At 50.9% G+C, this 22,712-nt stretch overlaps 1 protein-coding gene across 1 annotated transcript in view; it reads right to left on the bottom strand.

The window, feature by feature from the left end:
- Window positions 1–13,970, bottom strand: part of CD9 (CD9 molecule) — a 33,216-nt gene extending 19,246 nt beyond the window's left edge. Inside the window, exon 1 of the mRNA XM_025995371.2 lies at window positions 13,750–13,970. Coding sequence (XP_025851156.1) covers window positions 13,750–13,815 — 66 coding nt within the window. The 5' untranslated portion in view covers window positions 13,816–13,970. The remainder of the gene's footprint in view (window positions 1–13,749) is intronic.
- Between the last annotated feature and the right edge of the window lie 8,742 nt (window positions 13,971–22,712).

Here is a 22,712-nt window from a genome sequence, read left to right on the forward strand (position 1 = left end):
GGGCTCGATCCCAGAACTCTGGGATCATGACCTGAGCCGAAGGCAAAAGCTTCACTGATGGAACCACCCAGAAATTCCTTATTTTATCTTTTGTAAAAGGTACCAAGCTTGGGAGACCTGTAGGCACACAAGTGGCACCCAGAAGTCAGTAACAGACCCAATAGCAAGGATGTGAGTTTCCCCTACCAGCATTTTCTGGGCCCCAAAATACCAGTCACGCTTTAAGAAAGCCTCAGAAGTGGAGATAAGGGCCTCTATGTTCACACAGGCTTCAACATTTAAAAACAAGTCAGGCCACCCAGACCTGTGGGCTTGGGCCTCACCCATCTCCATGGTAACCCTGGCTCACCGCTGACTGCCAAGCCTTGGACAGGCTGATTCACTGTCAGGAGGCTTGGCCAGGCACTCACTGCAAGCACAAACAGGAACCCAGTCCCTACCACCTCTTCTGATCCTCTCCTGGCACGCTCCTCTGCCACCTCCAAATGAAGGCAGACGCAGTCATTTTTGGAAGGGCAAAGGCACCCATCAGTGAGCAGCGGCTAGAGTCCTCCTGCACCCAGGCCCACTGTGCGGAGACACCACAAAAGCCAAACCCTGCTCTGCTGAGCAGGAAATACTGCCATGACTTTGCTTTCACTAAGGATCACTAGTAAAATGTTACTTCCCAGCAGAATTTAAAGATATCAGCAAGGGTTTGTTATTAACTTTAGTTTTATTAGAGGCAAGTAGAAAAACCCCAGAAGAGACCGACAGTCCTGGAGACTAAGTCTCTCCAGGAGTAGGATCATCCTAGAGGTCATCTCAGCCCTCTTGACAGCTTCTGCTCTGAGGCTTTTACCAAGCCACCCATCTGGGGACAGTGCTCAGATCTCCAGAAGCTGGGCCACTGGGAAACTTGTTTCTAGACCAGCAGATCACACCATGTGGTCCCAGGCCAGCTGCTGCAGTAGCACCTGAGAATTCATTGGACATAAAAATGTACAATCTCTGTCCTAGACTTAACTGAACTAGGAACGAGTGGGGTGCGGCCCAGCAATTCCCCCCCCCCCCCCCCGATGATTCTAATGCCTGCTCACGTTTTGAGAACCAATGCTCTAGGCCTTGATGTAAACACTGAACTATCGAGAAGGCACAGAGAACCTTTCTCTGGTGGGGAGTTCTGAACCCAGAGGCTAGCTTTCTAATCGCCAGGGCTAAAGGGCAGGAAGCCATGGAGGGAGGGTGGGGTGGGGGTACGAGATCTGGCTGGGCTCAGCTCCCCACAGGGAAGAATTTCTCCATTCCAATTTACACCGCAATTTAGAGAGTGTGGGCTCAGCAGTCCCCCCTGGTGCTGTAGAGCCACAGGACCACCCCCAGACTGCTACAAAAGGACAGCTAAGGGGGAAGATACAGGACAGGTCCACGGAAGGAAGCAACAGGTATGAAAGAGATCATGGCTGGACAACTCCATGTTGAACCCTGTCAGCCTGGGAAGGCATAGTAAACGGGTCAAGTTAGAACCTGTGTTTGGCTTCCAAGTAAGTTTTCACACAGGCTCAGCCCTGTGAACTCTCCTCCCCAAGAAGCCAAAATGCCTTCCACAGCCTCTGCAGCAGGGAACTCTTGGTAAAAACTTCCTCCAGATTTCTGCAACCTGCGTTTTCTCTAGGCTGGGCTGCCATTATGTACAAGCGGATTCTTCTCCTCAGCCAACCCTAAATTTTAGGGGGAAGAATTTTTTTAAAAGAATACATGCAGAGGCTGATGGGTAATGACATTGTAGGTGAGTGTTGGGTTGACCTCTGGCAGGCTTTTCTGTCTGTGAGCAACTACTTCAGAGGCTAGAGAAAGGATAATCAATAATGTAATCCCAGGAGCTGTTATTCCCGATGAGAATCAATCCATGCATGTCCCACTTTACAGGAAGTGACTGGCCTACACCATCTCATTTAATCCCCTCATCACCTTTATTTTATAGATGAAACTGGTTCCAGGAGGTTAAGTAACAACTCTCTGAGAGACACACCCAGCAAGAGGCAGCGCTCACACGGAGTCGGACCACATAAGACATCTCAGAGCTACTATCCCTCCTGACACTGTGCTCCCTCCCTGCTCAGCTGGTGAATGGGAAGACTGGAAACCCCTGAGAACTTTCCTTGGGGCATAAGAAGGGCCTCTGGACGTGCTGAATTTGGCAAGATGCTCTGCCTGAAACCTTAACCTGCCTGCTGCAGTGATGTGATTCTAGACTCAGGGCACTAGCTCCAGTCTAGGGGAAGGCGAAGGGGGATGGAGCACACCGCCACTCACTTCTCCTTGGGGTTCCTTCTCTCTCTCTCCTTCCCCTCCCCCTCTGTTGAGGGTGGGAGAGGTGGTGGTTTCAAGCCCCCCCATCACCAGGTAACAGGGAAAATGCTCCCTTCAGGGACAGCTCTGCCTCCTTTTTTCCTTCCTGCACAGTGTCCACACAGAAGCCACGGTGACTTGGGCTCAGCCCCACTCGAGGTATCAAGAAAGTTCTGATCTACCTCTTTTTGGGAAGCATGGACAATGAACAGGAGAGGTGCTGAGGCCACCCTTCCTGGTTTGGAGGCAGAGATTTCTTCTCCCATGGCTACTGTTAAACTCCCAGTTCAACTCCACGAAGGGGAGGCCTCTGCCAAATGGCACCAAGGCTATGGGGCCACATGCAGCTAAGGGCAAAGCTGGTCCCCCTCCTCACCCACCTTTCCTACACAGCGGGAATCTCTGAAATGGGCATTTTGTGGACAGGTGGAAAGATGAGTTCTCTAATTCACTTTCTGAAAGGGATGGAGCTTCATGGTAACATTTCAGCCGGGAACAATCCTGTGTGATGCAACGGAAGCAAGGAGACATGGGGGAATGTGAGTGTTTAGGACACTTCAATCTCTGAAATGTTCTGAGAGGCAGTAGTAACAGTAACTAACAGCCATAACTGCCAGAAGGAACGTCTGAGCTCTTGCTCTGAGCCAGGCACTGTGATATGCTTGATATTAAATATGCCATCATTGGGGCACCTGGGGGGCTCAGTCAGTTAAGCCTCTGCCTTAGGCTCAGGTCATGATCTCAGGGTCCTGGGATTGAACCCCACATTGGGCTCCCTGCTCAGTGGGGAGCCTGCTTCCCCCCCTCCACATAAATAATCTTTAAAAATGCCATAATTTTTAACAACCCAATGACTTTGGTGGTATTACCTTCACTGATCAGATAAGGAAAGTGAGGCATAAGCAGAGTCAACATTTGCTGCCTCCCCCAGGAATCTGCATTTAGGACAAGTGAACTCCTCCCATCCCCAACCACCACCCGGGTCATCATAAAGCGCCCTGCCACCATGTGCTGCTCTTCTACCATACGTCAGGGTGGACCCTCCAGGAGGTCAACAGCAAACCCAACCATCCCTGAGAAGCCAGGCCCCCGGGGCAGGCACACTTCTGCCTCCTGCGACCACTTACTGCCCTCAATACTGAGAAAATGATGACACCTATCCCATCCCCTATACAATTCAATATTTAAAAAAAATCAGAATCATAAAATAAATATGAAGAAGTTAAAAAAAGTGCTTGTCTTTCCCATGAAGCTTGGGCATACCTGCATTGCTAATGTCCTGAGCACCTGCTTAGGTTGCCTGCTGACCTTGCAGAGATTCACTTTCTGGGGATTCTTGAGGGGGGGGGGGATGTCGGGAGAGGGGCTCCAGGGTGGAGGGGTTCAACAGCTACAGCATATGAGTGCCATCAGTTTGCTAAGCGTGGCTCTTTGGGGCCAACATGTATTCCAGCCTGGCCTCAGGCTGGTGTACGGCTAAGAGGGGAACCTGCTCTATAGGAGCAACAGTGGGATTTCCCAGGGAGAAGAGGAATATGAGGGAGCTAGATTTCTATGGTAAGGTCCTGCTGCCCCTTCTGAATCTAAAAGGGCTGGCTGAACTGAAATAGTCATGATCATCTCTTGAAATAGTTATGATCATCCCAGTTGGAGATGAGGAAATGGTCTCAGAGAGGTAAAATAACTTACCCAAGGTCACAGAGCAGGTATGGAGCAACTTAGCCATCAACTCTCTCCTTCTGTCACATGCATAGCACTGGCCACACAGAGGTCAGTTATTTGACTGCCTGTCACATTCTTGGTGGAAGGGAGCTAGCGAGGTCCCCTCTCTGGGGTGTGGCAAGGGATGAAGGGCCTTGTAAGCTTTTTTTCAGCACACCTTTATGGTAATGAGGCCGCGACCTGGTCTGAACAAGTTCAAGAGTTGAGAAATCCTCCCTTCCAAAGACAAAGTCAGCATCATTTAAAAACCAGAGCCCTTATTCTGACCAAGAGAGGAGAAAAGTTTTAGCTAATATGGTATGTTAGAATTAAGTAGTTTGGGGATGAAGGATCCAGAGGGAGGGCCTCTGCCCAAGATAACCTCTTTCTAAACAAGAAAACTCATTGCAAGTTTCCATGGCCTGCTTGCCAGACATGGAGCACACATCAGCCAGCCCATAAATCTGTTTTCTGCTGAAAACAGGCATTCTGATCTTAACCAAAATCATCTGATGTGGGGGATTGTTTTGGGGATGTTTTCCTTTAAATTCCAGAATACCACACATTTGTTTTCCATTGTGTATGCCTAAGATGCCTGGCGATTACACACACACACACACACACACACACACACACACACACACACACACACGCTTTCTCTATCTCTTTTGTTTATACACTTTAGCCATGTGGACCAGCTAGCTTTCATTCCATCTGTGGGATTGGTTACCACTTGCTTGCATGGCCCTGAGTGGTGGGAGATGCCCCTTTGTTTATACCTTTTAAGCAATGCCATGTGGTGTGTGGATTGGCAGTGTTCGCAACAGGCAAAGCCAGCACGGCTCAGTTCAATGGCCCTCCTTCTCCATCATGGGGTGTTCTGAGCACAAAGCCAGGGGAGGGGCAAGAGCTGAGGTCTCCCAACTGCTGTGTCCAACCTATAATCTATCGTATCCCTTTGCCATGATCTCTGTCTTCATTTCAGGTCTCTTAATTATAGCTGCCATTTGCACAAGGCGGGTTTCAACTTATATGAAGATTTTGGGGATAAATTTAGTACAGTCCTGTAAATGTGTTTTCTCTTATGATTTTCTTAATAACATTTTTCTCTGGATTGCTTTATTGTAAAAATGTAGCATATAATACAGCATACAGAGTATGTGTTAATTGACAGTTTATGTTATTGGTAAGGCTTCTGGTCAACAGTAGGCTATCAGTAGTTAAGTTTTTGGGAAGTCAGAAGTTATAAAGAGATTTTTGAGTGAGTGGGGATTGGTGCACTGTTCGAGGGTTAACTGTGTGCTCCTGGGCAGCTAGCACTTTGATACTTGCTATGTCCCACACCCTGCCTGCAGCATTTCACTTGTACTCTTTTTCACAATAGACCCACCAAGTAGGCAATATTTACTTCCATCTTTTAGATGGGAAGACTTGGACACAGCAGCAGCTCATCTGAGATCACATAGCAAATAAACAGCTGAGCAAGAACTTGAACCCCGGACAGTATGATTGTAAAGCCCAGTTTCTCTCTGCTAAACTGTTTTTTTGATCAGTGTCGTTAATTTCAGAGTCAGAATTTTGTACTTTTGTCCTGTCTCCTTCCCGGCCATATCTGATCTCATTTCAAAACTGTACCTTCTATTCTCAAAGGTCCCAGGAGAGCCCACCTGGAATAGCAGAGGGCTCTACCTTCTCAGGATGGGAAGGCACCTGCAATGGCCACCTGGCCTGGAGGTGTAACCTGACCCTGGTCTCTCTCTGAGCCCAGCTGCATGATAGACAGAGTTGAGAGAGTTGAGAGAGGTTGAGAGAGAGAGACAGACAGACAGACAGAGACAGACTGAAAATGCATTTCTTCCTGCTGGCCTCTGGCCCAAGAACCTCATCCACACCCTTGTTGCATTGGCCAGAAAGTCAGTGTGGACACTCTGGGAAACAGATTCCCCAGAGTAACTTAACATTTCTTCTCATCCCATCTTAGCTACTGGTGCAAGTCTGGCTGCCCAATGGCCACCGTCCTCGTGTCCCCTGTAGGAATGGCCCCAAGGGGAAGCCCAGAACCCATAGCACCTTCCTGCCCTTTCCCCATAGCACCATCCTGCCAGTGAAGGGCATGACCATAAGCCTGTGTTAGAGCCCTGGCTATAGAGTCCTGGGAGCCACCTGCCCCCAGAGGATAATGCCAGCTTGTCATACTAACAGGTGGGTCCTCCTCAGCACTAGGAGAGGAGCTAATTTGTTTGAAATAAGCTTTCTAGGTCTCTTAGGGATTATCTGTCTTAGGGAGTCAGAGCTAGAATACGGTGGGAGTGGGGAAAGTAGGACCAGAAGATGTTCTCAGGTTGGCAGAAAGGAAGCTTTAGAAAGCTTGAGCACAAAAGTAACAGATTTAAATCCATAGCCCCGTATCATGAGAAGGAACATGAAGCATTCACATTGCATCAGGGTGAGCAGGAGATAGAGTCTTAGTGGGAAGGGATTCTTGTCTCTGGACTGCATATTCTGCTCCCAGAGCAGGGCTGCTGCGGGGATCAGGGGGCTTGCTGCCCACTGTGTGGGGGTGAGGTGGGGGGGGGGGCACTGATGTGAGCTAATGAAAACCAGCACACTGCAACTGCTCACCTAGACGGGAAAAGGTGATATGGATTTGAACCTGTAAATAACTGTCTTAGTCCATTTCGGCTGCTATTAGCAACTACCATCAATGGGGCGGCTTAACAACAAAAAATTATTTTTCACCGTTCTGGAGACTGGAAAATTTGAGATTGAGGTACCAACAGACTTGGTGTTTGGTGAGGAGATGCTTCCTGGGTCACAGAGGGCTGTCTTCGTGCTATAATTTCACATGGTGGAAGGGAGGAGGGTGCTCCCTGGGGCCTCTTCTTTTGTAAGGGCACTAAAGCCATCCATGAGAGCTCCATCCTCATGACCTAATCATCCCAAAGGCTCCAGCTCCAAATACCATCACCCTGGGTTGCAGGATTTAACACTTGAATTTTGGGGGGAATACAAACATTACAGTCTACAGCACACTATCGTTTTTAAAAAACACCAAATTTCTATTGACTTGCAAAGCAATGAGTTCACAAGTAGGATTTTGCTGATCTATTTAAAGTTTTAATAAATCAGTTTTATCATTTATCATGCTATTGATTCAATCAATGTGGGTTTAAAGATAAAGCTAGAATGCTATAGGAACCTGTTTTGAATAATCAGACAGTTTTACTGTCTGATTACTTTTATTGTATTTTTAAGCCCCAGTCAAGGATTTCCTGCTATGATCCATGTGTTGTGTTGTCTTTATTCTTGGACACTGACATGCAGCTCATAGTGGGGGCAGAAGGAAGGGGCTGTGTCTCAAGCAATTTGGAGGCGGGAGCTTAGAAGTCACAAGCCATTGGCCTCCCTGGCCTGAGAGGTGTTCACTGGAGCCTGGAATACACACTGAACATAATAGTAACATGATTAAGCTTTGAAGGCTGACTTTCCTAACAGAGCCAGCAAAAGTCACTGTTTCAGCATCCCTGTACAATGCCCGGGATGTGGACTGAACAAGAAGGACCTTTAAAACCCAGATTTCTGGGGCACCTGGGTGGCTTAGTCGGTTAAGGGGCCTGCATCCGGCTCCCAGTAGGGAGCCTGCTTATCCCTCCCAGAGCTCATGTTCTCTCTCACTGGCTCTCCCTCTCTCTCTCAAATAAATAAATAAATACAGATCTTCAAAAACAAAAACCAAAAAACCGAGATATCTGATTTTTCTCCAAATCAATAGTCCTCATACCTCTCTACCCAGGGATCTTTGCTAGGATCAAATGAATCCAGGCACCCTCTCCATCAGAGGGCTTCACCTACCCCTGCTACTCTGCTACTCAATCAAACTGAATATCATCTCCTCAGGAGCCCAAATCCCTCAACAATCCGCACCCTCCCCCTCCCTTTCTAAAGTCCTCAAGGGGAAGGCCAGGAGAGGTTGGCTGATTTTAGCCTCTATTTGGTAGGGAAAGAGGCGGAGGGAAAGTCAGAACTCAGTTCTTCCTAAACAAAAACAAATCACCCAAGCTATGGGAAAACCCTAATCCAAGAAGCAAAACTTAGCTAGAAGCTCATAAAGTCAGATTCTTCATGTGGACTGGAAATACAGAACACTCATTAAATTAATCGAGAGTCAAAGCCACTCCTTGGGCAATGATTAAGCTGAGAGTCAGAGCAAGTATGGGTGGGGAGGCTAGCTCTCCAGGCTAGGCTGCTCTTGATCATCAGGGAACTTAGCTTTTCTCAAATCACCCCCAGTCTCTGGGTAGTGGCGAGGCAACCCCACTGCTCATGGCTGAAACACGGGATTCAGAACAGAGAAGAGGCTGCCTGGAGACCAAGAGAGAAAAACTAATATGAGGTGTTCATTGGCCTTCAGAAAAAAGCCAAAAAAAAAAAAAAAAAGGCATATCATTTTTCTGGAGGCAGGTCTTACTGATTTTGTGGAATTCCCTTAAAAAGTAAGTTAAGGTCCATGAGTCTAGGACTATGGCACACAGTACTTAAAAACCTATTCAGAACTAAGGACTTTATCGGGGTGGTGGAGGTGGTTGAGGCAGTAGAGGGGGGGAGCTGGAATTACCGGATGGATGTAATTATTATAAAATTATCTCATCTGGAGACAGGATACTGCTTTCCACAGCTGCATGCCATCACTTGATGGAAAATGAAAATGTCCCGGGACCAGCATTACTTTTTCCACAGAATGCAACAGGCAAGTGATCTGCAGTCAGACTTCAAAACCATAAATTTAAAAAAAAAAAAAAAAAGTATGTTAAGATTAGCCCTTCTGGTCTCCTGAATTCCATCTGTCCGTTGCAGAGGACATTTCCGAGGAATTGAGAACATGGGGCCAACAGGCTCTTACCCAAAGTTTCAAAACCCTGGAACAAGGAAGTATGGAAGAGATGGAAAAGACTGCTTCTGCACCTCTGTGGTGGAAAAGACCTGGGGGGGGGGGGGGGGCAACAGCAGTCCCACTGACCCCCCCCCTACCTGGGGAGCGGGGAACGCAGAACAAAAGCACGCACCTCCTCAAACATCACTCTCTTCCTGGCTGGACGGACACAGGTCTATTGAGAATCCTCCTTGTCTAAGGCCACAGAGGCCATGATCACCCATGGCCTCAGGTCCCTTATCCTGACCCACAGTCAGATGCACCCATACCCAGGAAAGAACAGTTAAGGCTCCTGTTTTCTAGAAGAAAAGGTGCTTTTGCAGGTTCACAGTGTAATTATGAAATTCCAAACGGTGCGACCCAAAGCCACACCTCCTTATAAAATTGAATCGTACCGGAAAACAAACACACAAGTCAAACATGGGACACACAGCTCTGTGTCTAACAGAGAAGATTCACATCTAATACGGAAGGGTGTGCGGAGGCCGACTGAGGTCTGAAGCCACAGACCGACTCATTTAGCTGAGTTGGGTGCTCTGGCAAGGAAGGCCCTCTGTGGGGCTGCTTACTAAAGTGGTTTCAAATGCCAGGGCCTCTTCCTTTGAGTACAGAAGAGTAAGGTCCGGAATGGTGCCATGGGCCACTCTGAAAGGAAAGGGGTAGAGTGAGGAACCCCCCCACCCCACAAAATCAGGAGTCAGAGCTTTGTTGTTGACAACCATTACAGAACAAAGTGAGGAGCAAGCCATCAAGATTCTGGGGAGGGGAGCAGTCCTATTTTCCTTAGCAGATGTAGACACCTGGTCTCGCCTCACCCCACCTGTCCCCAGACCTGCCGGCCTCAGTACAAACACGGCCAGCTTTACCAGGGCTCCTGCTGTCTGTGTGCTAAAGGTGGAGAGCCATTTTAGGCAACAGTCCCAACTGCTGGCTCAGCCCAACCACCAAGGCCAAGAGCTTCTGGAGAAAGCAGCCCCTGCCACTTCCCTGGGGACATCCCCTGCCCTGACCCCAGAGCCTGAGGTCTTAGGGTCTCTCTGCACTGTGGCTTATTTTCATAAGTGGGGCTGCCCCACTGTCAAAACATGGTACCACACATAAAATGGAGAGGGTGTCCTGAAGTGGGAATCCCGGAGGTAGGGTGGGGATCATGAGGCTGGCAGCGATTCAGGAAGAGGAGCAAAGTAAGGGGTAGGGGGATGTGTGTGGAGTGTGGATTCCTGCCTACATCCCTGGTTTCAATTTCTACCCTCCTCTGGGAAGTGCTCCCACCCTCCCCACTGCCTAAATGTACTTCCAGCTGTGGAGTAACATCGGCCACAGCTGGAAGTTTATGGTGTCTGGGGAGAGGCTACTGTGCCAAGGGCATCACACACACTCTGTCATTTAACCCACAGCAGCTCCATGGGGTAGACACCAGCTCCAGCCTGGTGATGGGGAGACTGCATCCAGAGCAGCCCCACCCAGGGCGACAGAGGGAAATGTGAAGTTCACAGGAGAGAGACCAAGAATCAGGCCCTGGAGGTAAAGGCCCAATGATGCCAGGCTCTGAGGACAAGTCTCGGTAACAACCCCTGTGCATTCCCATCTCCTGACTCAGATTTTGGGTTGTGTGGCAAAGTCCCGAAAGGGACGGTTTGCGACCATTTGTTTCAACCCGTTGGTTTTACAGATCAGCAAACTGAGATCTGGAGCATACAAACCACCTCCACAAGGTGTTCAAGTGACAAGAGGACAGAGGTAGACCAATACTCAGGTTCTTGTCCAGATTTCCACTGTGTTTTTTGGGAGTGGGGGCGGGGGCAGTGGAGTAGGTAGGGCAGTCTAGAAGAAAATATAGAAACAACGGAGAGCCAGGAAGTTAGAGTTGTGGGGATGTTGGATGAATATATTGGTTGCTGGTCTGGCTGTGAGCATCAGAGGCCCTACTTGGGGAAGCCAGAGAGGGTAGGTTTAGCTGTCACCCAGGGTCCCATAGGGCTGAGGCCAGGGCTGGGGCAGAGGTATACCATCTTTCCATCCTGATCATCCCACTACCACTGAGGTAGGCTTCTCTCTGGGTCCTGCTAGGCCACCCAACTCAGCATCCTTTGTTCATGAGCCACTGGCCTCACAACTCCTGTTTTTCTTTTTTTTTTTTTTTTAATTTTATTTTATTTATTTATGATAGGCACACAGTGAGAGAGAGAGAGAGGCAGAGATACAGGCAGAGGGAGAAGCAGGCTCCATGCACCGGGAGCCTGACGTGGGATTCGATCCTGAGTCTCCAGGATCGCGCCCTGGGCCAAAGGCAGGCGCCAAACCGCTGCGCCACCCAGGGATCCCACAACTCCTGTTTTTCAAGGCCCACATCAGATCCCAAATGCCAAGTGTATAAATTCCTGGTCTTGGGAGAAAAAGGTAACTGGTGCCATCATAACAATCCAACCAGGTTCCCTTTAAAGATATTTTTGAGAGCTTGTGTCTACCCAGCTGACCACGGCAGCAGGCTGGAAGGGGAAGTACACTGGACTTTAAGCTAGTAAGACCTCCCTTCAAACTTCTGATGCTATCCTGCCACGTGTCCCTGGATAAGTCACTTTACCTCTCTGGGGATTAGTTTCCTGGTCACCATGGGGATAATGGTTCTAGCTCTGGCTTGTATCATGGGACTTGAAAAAGGCCTTTGCAGACTGTAAAATGCTGCACAAGTGGATCCTTATCTCCTTTATTCTATCATTTCTACAAGGACCTTGACACAGGACTACTGAACAATCGTTACTTCAGAAAAACGTAGCTTCCTCCCCCAACACCAGCCCATTACCAGGTCCCCTTTTTGATTTCACAATGGAGACCAAAAAGGGCGGGACTCAAGTGTGGGACCCGGGCGTGGTGGTATTGGTTCGGTCAGTCTCTGTGATCCTGGGCCCCTCTGTGGTTCTCTGTTTCCTCACTGTGGATATGAGGGGCGGACTGGATGATCACTAAAGTCATTCCTAATTCTGGACCCAAACATTTCCAGATTCAGTCATGTCCGTTTCAGATGACATAGCTGACCAGCAGCGCCTAGCCCAGGCAGGGGTAGCTTTGAATATGGGTGGGGTGGTAGTCTGGAGACTATAAAAGACTGAGCAGACACCAGAGGAGCCCTGGAACTTCCCAACAGACTCCTGCCTGTGCCACAGGGCAGATGGGGGTGGGGGGTTGGGTATGAGGGTCTCTGGGAGTCTGTGGTTCCTTCCCTGCCTGAAATCCTGATGCAGCCTAGGCAGATAGATGAGGACGATGCAACAGACTGGTGGGTGAGATTGTGCTGGGGAGGAGAGAGGAAGAAGACTCCCCAAAGGACAGGGGTGGGGTGGGGCTTATCCGCCTTCTCACATTCTTTTCTGGTGCCAGAGGTTGGTGAGAGGAGGAAGCCAAGCCTGGGAGCGAGCTGGCTGGCTGGCTGCTGGTGGAAACACCAGGAGGAAAGAATGCCCACTGCTGAGGCAAGGTAGGGGTGGGTGGGTTCCTTAAAACAGGCCAAGTGTTGGGCAGGGGCACATCTATGTGCCATCCTCACTAGAACATGGGTTGTGTATGGTGACTCTTGCAAGGGCAGGTCAGTCTCTTACTGGCAGCTCCTGAGAGAGAATTAAAATCTCAAGAGGTTTGCTCCAAGGTTCCTGGGGACCCCAGTGACCAGCGCCAGGGGAGTAAGTACCATATAGTTTTTGTTACAAGGCTCTGGTGGCATGCCCGTTTCTAGAGCCATCTCCCTGGTGGCATAGGGGCTGGGCTGCCTTTCCAAACTCCTTCCTGACTGCAGAGGAACAAACACTGTCCATCTGTGTGCAGGGGATGTGGCCCTCAGACTCAGGACACACAGGTCCCCTATTCCTTGCTTCTTTCTGTCTCAGGGTGGTCTCTTAATCCCCCCAAGAGAAGGCGCGGAGGGGGCATCCCCTTTGGCGCTGCCTCCATCAGACTTTGCATTTGCAGAGAGGGGTGAGCACGGCCAGCAGTGGGAGTCGGGCAGCTCCCGGCCTGGCTTGGCGTCCTCTCCAGGTGAACTGCCACTCTCCCAGGCCCCGCCTCGCCACTGGGTGGGCGGGCTTGGGGGTGTCCGGGAGGCGGGAGGGCCCGGGCTGCCAGTGGGCCGAGGGCACCTGATCTTCCCCCGGAAAAGGAGAAACACAGGACTAAAAGCGCCACCGGGCAGCTGCCTCGCCTCTCCCCAACTCTGAGCTCTCTCCGCTTCAGATACTTATCGCCTTTGGGGGAAAAAAAAAAATCCAGACAAGCTAGTCTTTCAGGTAGTTTCGAGGGAGTTCCGACTTTCTCACGGCGGCTCAGAACCCGGCCGGCAAGCACCGCCTCGACCGTCGAGGGGGTCCCAGGCCTCGGTCCATGCAGAAGTGCCATCAGCTCTGGGCTGCGCCCTCCCCGCCCCACTTAGGTCCTCCGAGCGCCCGCATCGCCCCCTCGCGGGACCCCGCCCAGACCACGAGCCGTCCTGCCCGCCCCCCGGGAGGGGCTCCGCTTCTCCCGCCGCCTTCCCCTGCTGCACTCGGAGGGGCTGGGAGGCGAGGGGGCAGCCGCGGACCCCACGCAAAGCCTCCGCGGGACGGGGTCGGGGCCCCGCGCCCCCTGCCCGCGCCCCCGCGCCCCCTGCCCGCCCCGCCCCGCCACCCCGGCCCCGGGGGAGGGCGCAGCTGCGGCCGCGGCGCCCCGAGTCCCCCCGCCCGGCGCCCCCCGGCGCGGCCAGGGTCCCCGACGGACAGGTGGCGCCGAGGAGCGCGCGCCGGCCGCTCGCCCTCGCTCACCCAGAAGACGAAGTTAAAGCCGAAGAGCAGGTACTTGATGCACTTGGTGCCTCCCTTGACCGGCATGGCGCGGGCTGGCGTGGGACCGGGGACGCGGCCGGGACGAGCGGCTCCACTCGGGGCCGAGGCGGCGGCGGCTGCGGGCGGGCCTCGGGGCTGCACTTTTAAAAAGTGCCCCTCCTCGCTGCGCGGCCGCGGTGCGCATGAGCCGCGGACCCCGCCCGGCCCGGCCCCACCTGCCCCGCCCCGGCCCCCGCCCCCGCCCCGCCCCCGCCCCGCCCCCGCCCGCTTCCCCGGCACCGCGAGCCGCGCCCCCCGCCCCGCACGGCCCGTTCCCCCGCCGCCGGCCGACCCCCTCCTCCCAACCGTCCCGTCGCTCCAGGCTCCCCTCCCCCCGCTTTCACCTGAGAGCTCTTCCGTGCTGGCCTTGCGGATGCTGGGCGTCCCGCCCGAGCCCCCCACGTTGGGAGAGTCCCTTGGGGTCCCCGGGCCCAGCCCCCCCGCTCAGGCTGGCCGCAGGGTGGGGACTCTTCGTGCCCGGGGCCCATCTGAAGGGCCGCCGGGCCTCGTTCCTCCTTGAGGCGGCTCCTTGCGCACTTGCCTTCTCGGAGCCCGCCCTGGCTCCGCACGTGCGGGGGAGCAGGAACTAGCAGCGGGCAGGCCGGTGGGAAGAGGGGTTGGAGGCTTGTAGGAGTGATTTTTCAGATGTGATTACCGAACAGCAGTAGGGCTGAGAGTGTCGGGTGGTCCTGGAGAGCTCGGGGGCCTTGGGGTTCCCGAGCCCGAGAGGAGAGAGGTCTGTAGCCGGTCTGTAGCCGGGCTTCTGTTCTTGCCCTACTCCACAGCACCCTCCCTCTTGCCCCTTGGCCTCCCGCCCGATGCTGAGCTCTAGACCTCTGGATGCTGAGTTCTGGGCTCGGCTCTCCTCAGCTCAACAGCTTTCTGTGACTCCCCGGTGTTCAGTGACCCAAGGTGAAACTGCCCATCTTGCGTTCTGTTCCTTGTCTTGTGTCCGTGCTCAGCACTGCTCTACCTGGACCACGCCGCCCTTCTCAGCTCCCCAACTCTGCGTGGCCTAGCCCTGGCGTGTGGCATGTGGTGTGTGCCCTCTGGCTGCCTGGCCCTACCCTCTTCAGTCGTAGAAACTATGAGGTTCCTCAAACATTCCTTTCCTGTTTCTCACCAAAGGATGAAACGATTCCCTCTTCTTTTGAAGTCCCCAAGCCCCTTTGTATCTTTTTTATTTTTTCCAAAATGAAGTTTCCTTTACAAAAGCAAGAAACATCAGAAAATACCAAGAAGCAAAAAAAAGAACATAACTCAAATTTCACCCACCAGAAATGGAGGGTGTCACACTTTGTGGCTCTTATATTAATGTTTATGACCACTCTCAGTTGTCTCATTGATTCATTCAAAAACATTGTTCAGCATCTGTTCATAAAGGGCATCATTAGGGGCAGGAGCTGGGTGTCCACTGGTGGAGGGATTCAGGCAGCCAGACAATGGGAGAGAGTACTGTTTGGGGTCACAGAGATAGAGCTGGGGCTGAGGGAGCTCAAAGGAGGGGCCTCTGGCACACGTTGGGAAGTGATGCTGCTGAGCCAAAGGAAAAGTTGCTTCACAGGAGAATCTTGGGCAAAGCTTGGGGCTGGAGCTCATAGTTGGGGGAGGTCCGTGGGAAGTAGAGGTGGAGACCCAGCTGATGACACGACGGGGAGCCTCCCCTCGCACACGTTGCACTCTGAGGTCTGGGGCCCCTGAGTGGTCCAGGTAGGGAGCGAGTTCCATCCGCTGTGTGATTTAGGTTGATGGCCACCTGTATTTTAGGTAGTTGCGTGGGGGGAGGGCAGGAGGTGCAGGTGGCAAGCCCCTTGGATAAGGATGATTGTTTGTCCAGACCTTGGCACAGAGCTTTGAGGGATTACATGGAAGGTGACAGGTGTCAGGTGATGTCAGGGGCCCTACAACTGAGTAGTGTGAGGGGAGCATGGGACACAAAAGGTGAGGTGAGGACATGTGGAGAGTAGTTAGGAGGCTCTAAAATGGGTCAGGTGAGAGACAAAGTGAAGAGGATGGGGTGAGGGGGTGTAGGCTAGAGAGTGCAGCCAAACCAGAAGAGAGGACAGTGTGTGTGTCTGTGTGTGTGTGTGTGTGTGTGTGTGTGTGTGTGGGCAGGGGTTGGTGGGGAGGAGAGATCCCAGCCAGAACAGCAGGAGCTGGATTCTGGGGAACTCCATTCACGTGTTCTAACGCTTCTTGGGAGCCTACTGTGATGAGTAAGGAGAAGCAGAGAGACCAGGGTTCCCCTCCGTGTTGCATAATACCAAGGGTGGCCAAGTGGAGGAATTTTGGTAATGCTTTGTCACCCTAATCTAGTGTCCACTGAGGATGGTGGGGGCAGGGCAGCGTGTGGGAGTGGTAGAGAAATCAGACAATGTCCCATTGTGCTGCTCTCAGGCAGAGGCCACCTATCTAGAATCTAAGGAAAGAGGATTTTATCTTTTTATATTCTTCTCTCCTCTACTCCTCCCACCCTGCCCTTTCACCAACATAGGTGAGAGGAGTTCAGTAAATATTTAAGCTTATGACAGAAACTACTTCTTAGGGTAATGTGCATATTGAATGAGGTAATCCACTGAGACGGCTTAGTACAGTGCCTGACACACAGGTGTGCTAGAAATGTTAGCTATTGTTACTATTACTGTTCCTATTTACTCCAGAAATAATGGAGGGGGCTATAGTTAAATTCCAAATCACAAGCAGTCAAGGGAGTCCCTATAATGTGAGTGTGGAGATCTGAATTCTTGATCCGACCCATGGGTTTATTTTGGACATGTCGCTTCCTCTCTCTGGGCATCAAGCTCCTCATCTGTAGAACGAGCATTTTATTTTGGATTAGGAGATGGCAGGGTCCCCTCCATTCTGACGATCTATGGTGCCTCTGAGCCAAAGTGTGTTTATTACAGGCAGTTAGTTCTACAGACAACCAGGAAGGGGAGAGATGGAAAAAATATGGTTTGCTTTAGCTGGAAGGGGAAAATCTGGGTAAGCCCCTGAGTCAGAGATCACATGGAGGCAGAGAGGGCTTCCAGACTTTGTGGTGCTGGGAGTGGGGAACGGTCCCTCCCTTCCCTCAGGGCATCCTGTTTCTGGAAAAACCCGGATTCAGGCTGCAGGTCCACTTTGGCTTTTGTGCGCCCCCTGGTGGTAAGATTTGAACCGTCGGGGGCCAGGCGGGCTAATGCCACACCCATCTCCCCGGGAGCGCTCATCCCTCCAGCCGCGGGAGGCAACCGCAGGACCCGCACTCTCACTGGCCCCCAACGCCCTCCTGGCCACCCCACCACGGGTCATTCTGGGGGTTCGCTTTCTCCCTGCTCCTGCTGCTGCAGCATTTTACCCTGCTGACCATCCCTTCTTTCTAGACAGTTCTCCCTCCACCTTCCCAGTGCTGTACCACGTTGGTTCACTCCCTTCACTTCTAGAAACTTCTTCCCTGCTTCTCTTACTAAGCTCAAACGCCGTCCCTTCATGAAGCCTTCCTTGAACGCCCCAGTCTTTTCCTCCGTGGATTACCTTGTTTGAATCTCCCTCACGTGTGACTCTTGAGTTTCATCATGTTCTCTTGTGTGTTCTCCTTTTGGTGGTGAGCTCCTCTAAAGTATACTTTACCTGATGAACTGTGTTCTCCGAAGCAGCCAATCCCTTGCTGGCGGGTCAGCACCCACCCGACCCCCCGCATCCGCTCCCCCAAACGTGTGTGGAAAAACTGGAGGAGTGGGCCTTCCTCAAGCTTTGCTCCCTGCCATCTGCTCTCCTCTCAGCTCTCCGTGAGCACTCCCTCCCTCTCATCATTTCTCTTTGGAGCTGCCTCTCTCTAAACTCATCGTGTTATCCGAGGGCCTATTAGGCAGTTCTCCTTTAATGGCCCTTCACATCCCAATCCCCCAAATGTGTGAGGATGTCACCTTGTACACCAGAGGGCATTTCATGCATGTGATCAAGTTAAGGATTGTGAGATAGAGGGGTTATCCTGGATTATGCAGGTGGGGCAGGTGTGATCCTGGGAGTCCTTGTGAGAAGAGACAGGTAGGTCAGAGGTAGAGAAGGAAATGTGAAGGTAGAAGCAGAGGTCTGAGTCATATGCGGCCATGTGCCAAGGAATGCAGGCAGCTGCTTCCAGAAGCTGGCAGCAACAAGGAACCTGATTTTCTCCTAAAGCTACCTGAAGGAACAACTCATTTATTTATTTATTTTTAATTTTTATTTATTTATGATAGTCACACACAGAGAGAGAGGCAGAGACACAGGCAGAGGGAGAAGCAGGCTCCATGCACCAGGAGCCCCACGTGGGATTTGATCCCGGGTCTCCAGGATCACGCCCTGGGCCAAAGGCAGGCACCAAACCGCTGCGCCACCCAGGGATCCCGGAACAACTCATTTAAAGATTTTATTTATTTGACTAGAGAGAGAGAGAAAGAGAGAGAGAAAGAGAGAGAGAGTATGAAAACTAGCACAAGCAGTGGGAGCAGCAGAGGGAGAGGGAGAAGCAGGCTCCCTCCAAGCAGGGAGCCCCAAGTGGGGCTCAATCCCAGGACCTGGGGATCATGACCTGAGCTGAAGGCAGATGCTTAACTGGCTGAGCGCCCCAGGTGCCCCAGAACAACTCATTTTAGACTTCAGGCCTTCAGGACTGTAAAATAATGTGTTATGTTAAGCCACTAAATGTGTGGTAACTTGTTACAGAAGCAATTGGAATTTCAAAATAAATATCCAGATCAGAGTTCATGAGTTTGAGGGCCTCTCTGCTCCAGAAGCTATGCTTTTCACCCACTAGCTCCAAAATTCACATCACCTGTGACCGCTTCTCCCTCCAGTCCCATACCTGCTTCATGAATGTGAAGTATCTCTTGTACCACTCCTGGCCGTGACTGCAGAGTTGTCCAATTTAGAGATAAGGAAGCAAGCGTAAAGCAGGAGATAGTGACTTACAGCCAAAGATCAAGGCTTCAGGCCTTCTGCTTCCAGCTCCCAGTGGGTTTCTCAGCCTTCATTCCTCCCCCCTGTAGGCCAGGCCCTCAGAACTCTTCCTAAGCCCAAACAGCTGTCCTACCCTTGTCCTGACCCCCTGTCTTCACTTGTCCACTCTGCACACATTGCTCCACCCATTGCCTTGCACTGTCTCTGGGCTTGGGCTGCCCTGGGTTGCTCTACTCCAGCCGTACCTTTCCACTGCATTAAACACGAATAGTCAACGTGGGATCACCCATGTATAGTGGGCAGTTCATGAAGATGCCATGGGGCGCTGGATGAGAAGAGACAGCTTGCAGGCCAGAGAACGCCATTCTAAAAACCCTTCGTGGGAGCGCCTGGGTGGTTCAGTTGGCTCTGGTTGTGTGTGATCTTAGGGTCCTGGGATCGAGCCCTGCTTTGGGAATCCCTGCTCAGCAGGGAGTCTGCTTCTCCCTCTCTCACTGCCCCTCCACCCTGCTTGTGTGCATGCTGTCTCTCAAATAAATAAATAAAATCATAAATAAATAAATAAATAAATATTAAAAACCCTTTCTGAATGAATCTTTCTGCAAGCTCCCTTTCTGTGACAGCCACCCCTGCCTTTGTTCCCTGCCCCAGCTTCTTCCTCCCTTTCTGTCCAAGCCTTCTGTCCCTATGGAATGGTGGAGCCCTCACTTGGCATTTCCAGTTTGTATACTCTAATTCCACTCTCACAGCTCAGTAAAGCGTCAAGTATTTCTCAGGATCTGTCCTGTTTAGAGACTAGGGAGTGGGAAGGAGTTGGAGGTAATGAATATTTAATATATTTTTGTCTTACTCCTAAAGCTTTGCTTTCTTCTTTCCTGCTCATGTTTCCTGCTCCCAAACCTCCCAACTCCCTTTGCATTTACACCATTTTCCTTAGCACTTTCATCTTCTAACACAGGGGAGACTTTTACCATCTAGGGTCTGCTTCCTCCTGCTGGAATTTAAACTCTACTGGAGTGGGTGGTTTGGACTGCCCTGTTTGCAGATGTGTCCCACGTTACTTGAACAGTGCCTGACACACAGTAGGTGCTTGATAAATATGTATTGATTGAACGTATGCAAAGCAAATGCTCCAGTTCTAAAATCATCACAAAAGTCCATTGCCCTCTTGTCTTAGCTGATGGATAGTTACACATCTGGGGTACTGTGTGTGCTCCTGCATCTATGCATCTACGTCTAATTTCCCACTTCCACCATCCTCAGCCCCAGCTCCCAGCTCCAGGCCCAGGCCCATCCTCCTCTCCTCCCCTGGATGCAGCTGATTGGGCTTTGAGGACAGTGGGGCCCCCCCATTCCCTGGTACTCTTGGTCACCTCAGTCTGCTCTGCCCCCTTCCTGTACTCTTGTAGAGATCTCTTTCTGGGGCAGCCCTGGTGGCGCAGCGGTTTAGCGCTGCCTGCAGCCCAGGGCTTGATCCTGGAGACCCTGGATCGAGTCCCACGTCAGGCTCTCTGCATGGAGCCTGCTTCTCCCTCTGCCTGTGTCTCTGCCTCTCTCTCTCTCTCTCTCTGTCTCTTTGAATAAATAAATAAAATCTTAAAAAAAAAAAGAGATTTCTTTCTGAATCATCCACTAGACTATTCAGACATTGTCCTGCATGATCATATCACACTTCATGCATCTTAAAAAAAAAAAATCTCCCCAACTAGATTATCAGCTCCTGTGGTACCCACTGTAGGTACTCCAGGGATACTCAGTGAAAAAATAGTCCAAAGAATAACACTTGGGTGGGCACATATGATGTGCCAGGGGTTCTTCTACCTGCTATATAAACTCATTTAGCTCACAGATGGCCCCATAAGGTTGATAGTCACGATTTTTATTTTACAAACAGGTAAACTGAGGCACGAGTTGGTTAATTAACTGCAGCAGAGGCAGGATTTGAACTCAGGCAGCCCAGCTCCAGGGGACATGTGCTAACCTGCCTCTCCACAGGAAAGGAGGGTGAAGGGGCTGCATGTGACACCTCATGGTGGCCTCATCTTGAACGTGCCTCATGCCTCAGAGTAAGCTGACTTTCTGCGTCTTAGGGGATGACCACTGGTGGTATTTGCACCTTGGCCTGTCTTTCTGAACCTCCCTTGCCACAGCTGTGGAGCTAGGAGACTTACTGCTTTTTCTCTACCATACTGAGCGGGGATGGCTGCTGACTTCTGTTCTGAGTGGTAGTTCTAGATTCAGGAGGAGGATCAGAGGCTGGACACAGGCTCTTCCTGGAGTGGCAGTGTATGTGTGTGTGTGTAAGACATGGGACCTTAGTATGTGGGTTCAGGCAGGTATGGACAGGTGAATTATAGTTAAGGTGAACCTGGCAGTAAGAAGCTTTCACAAGTGTCCATCTGGGGCCTGTGTGAAGGGTTCAGAGTGGGAGAATGTTGCCACAGAGCCACTGCCTGCAGACTGTAAAGTCTGGATACCACTGCATGATATAGGAGGCCCCCCAGCAATCTGGCTGTGTTGATGTCTCTCACCCATTTCCCTACTTCTAGTACCTTATACGCTCTAGCCATTTTGCCCTACTTTTTTTTCCTTTCTCTTTCTTAATAGCTTTTTTTTTTTTAAATTCCAGAGTGACTTTGAGTTTACATTGCCAAAATAGTACAGCTTCCCCCTAATGTTAACCTCTTACATGACCATAGGATATTTGTCAAAACGAAGACCTTAATATGAATATAGCACTATTAACTGAACTGCAGATTTTATTCTGATCTCACCAATTTTTCCACTAATGTCCATTTCCTGTTCCAGTATCCAGTCCAAGATCCCACAGTGATTTAGTGTTTTGCATTCCTTTTAATTCTCTGAATTTGCTTGCCTCCTTCCCGTCCAGTTGCCTTTGACCCTGTCATTCATTTCCTTTGTCTCTAATAACTTTCCTATTCATGGCAAACTCTTATTCATCCTGCAGCAATCCCTCTGTTGGGTCAGAAATAATATGGGGAACTGGGGAGGAGTGGGATTTGGAGATCTGGCTGTTGAGCAATATTAACTGGGGAAATTGCCACTCTTCCTTCCACATCCAGGATCTCATTTGACTCTCAGTTAGATTTTATGGGTCCTTTATATAAATGCACACAAATGCTAAAATATATTACTACCCACTCTCCTGCCCCCCCAACTGTGGTTCCTCAAAGTCCACAGGCAAGTTTCATAGGACAGTGCAGGTGGCTGGTGGCCAGTGAGGACCTGAACTCATTTGTCTGAGTTCCAGTTTCATTTGGCTGTGTCTATGCTTCATGCTTTGCCTGTCTCCACAGTTGCCCAGTCTGGGTATGCTTTGGTACAACACTTGGCTGAGTTTGGTGGATGGTGGACTTCCTGTGGTTTCTCACCACCATGCATATTTAGAATGATTGTATCATCTTTGGCTTTAGGGGCTTTCCTCAGGTTACTCCAGGCTAGAGTGTAGTTGGTGTCCCTCCACCCCCACCTCTACCGAGCAAGCAAGGAAACCCGCCAGAATGCCAGACTCCTGGGTTCCCTGACTCCATCTACCACCTGGAACTTTGGGGGTCCTTTGCCCCCCCCAACCATCTCCTTTACCCTTGAGTCCCCACTGCTTGAGCTAACTCCACAGAGCACTAGGTTGGTATTTCCCTCTAAATTTTACTTTAGATGATTTAACATCTAAAATTTAACATTTACATGATTGAAAAAAAATACAAAAGAATAGAGAGAGAGAAGTGTCCCTTCTGGAAATTGTTCTAGATTAAGATTAAGGAGTCATATTGGGACACCTCGGTGGGTTCAGCGGTTGAGTGTCTGCCTTTGGCCCAGGTCATGATCCCGGGGTCCTGGAATCCATGAGTCTGGTGTTGGGCTCCCCGCAGGGAGCCTGCTTCTCCCTCTGCCTATGTCTCTGCCTCTCTTTCTGTGTCTCTCATGAATAAATAAATAAAAATCTAAAAAACAAATCCTTTGAT

The sequence above is a fragment of the Vulpes vulpes genome, chromosome 8, assembly GCF_048418805.1.
Source record: "Vulpes vulpes isolate BD-2025 chromosome 8, VulVul3, whole genome shotgun sequence".
Classification (NCBI taxonomy): Eukaryota; Metazoa; Chordata; class Mammalia; order Carnivora; family Canidae; genus Vulpes; species Vulpes vulpes.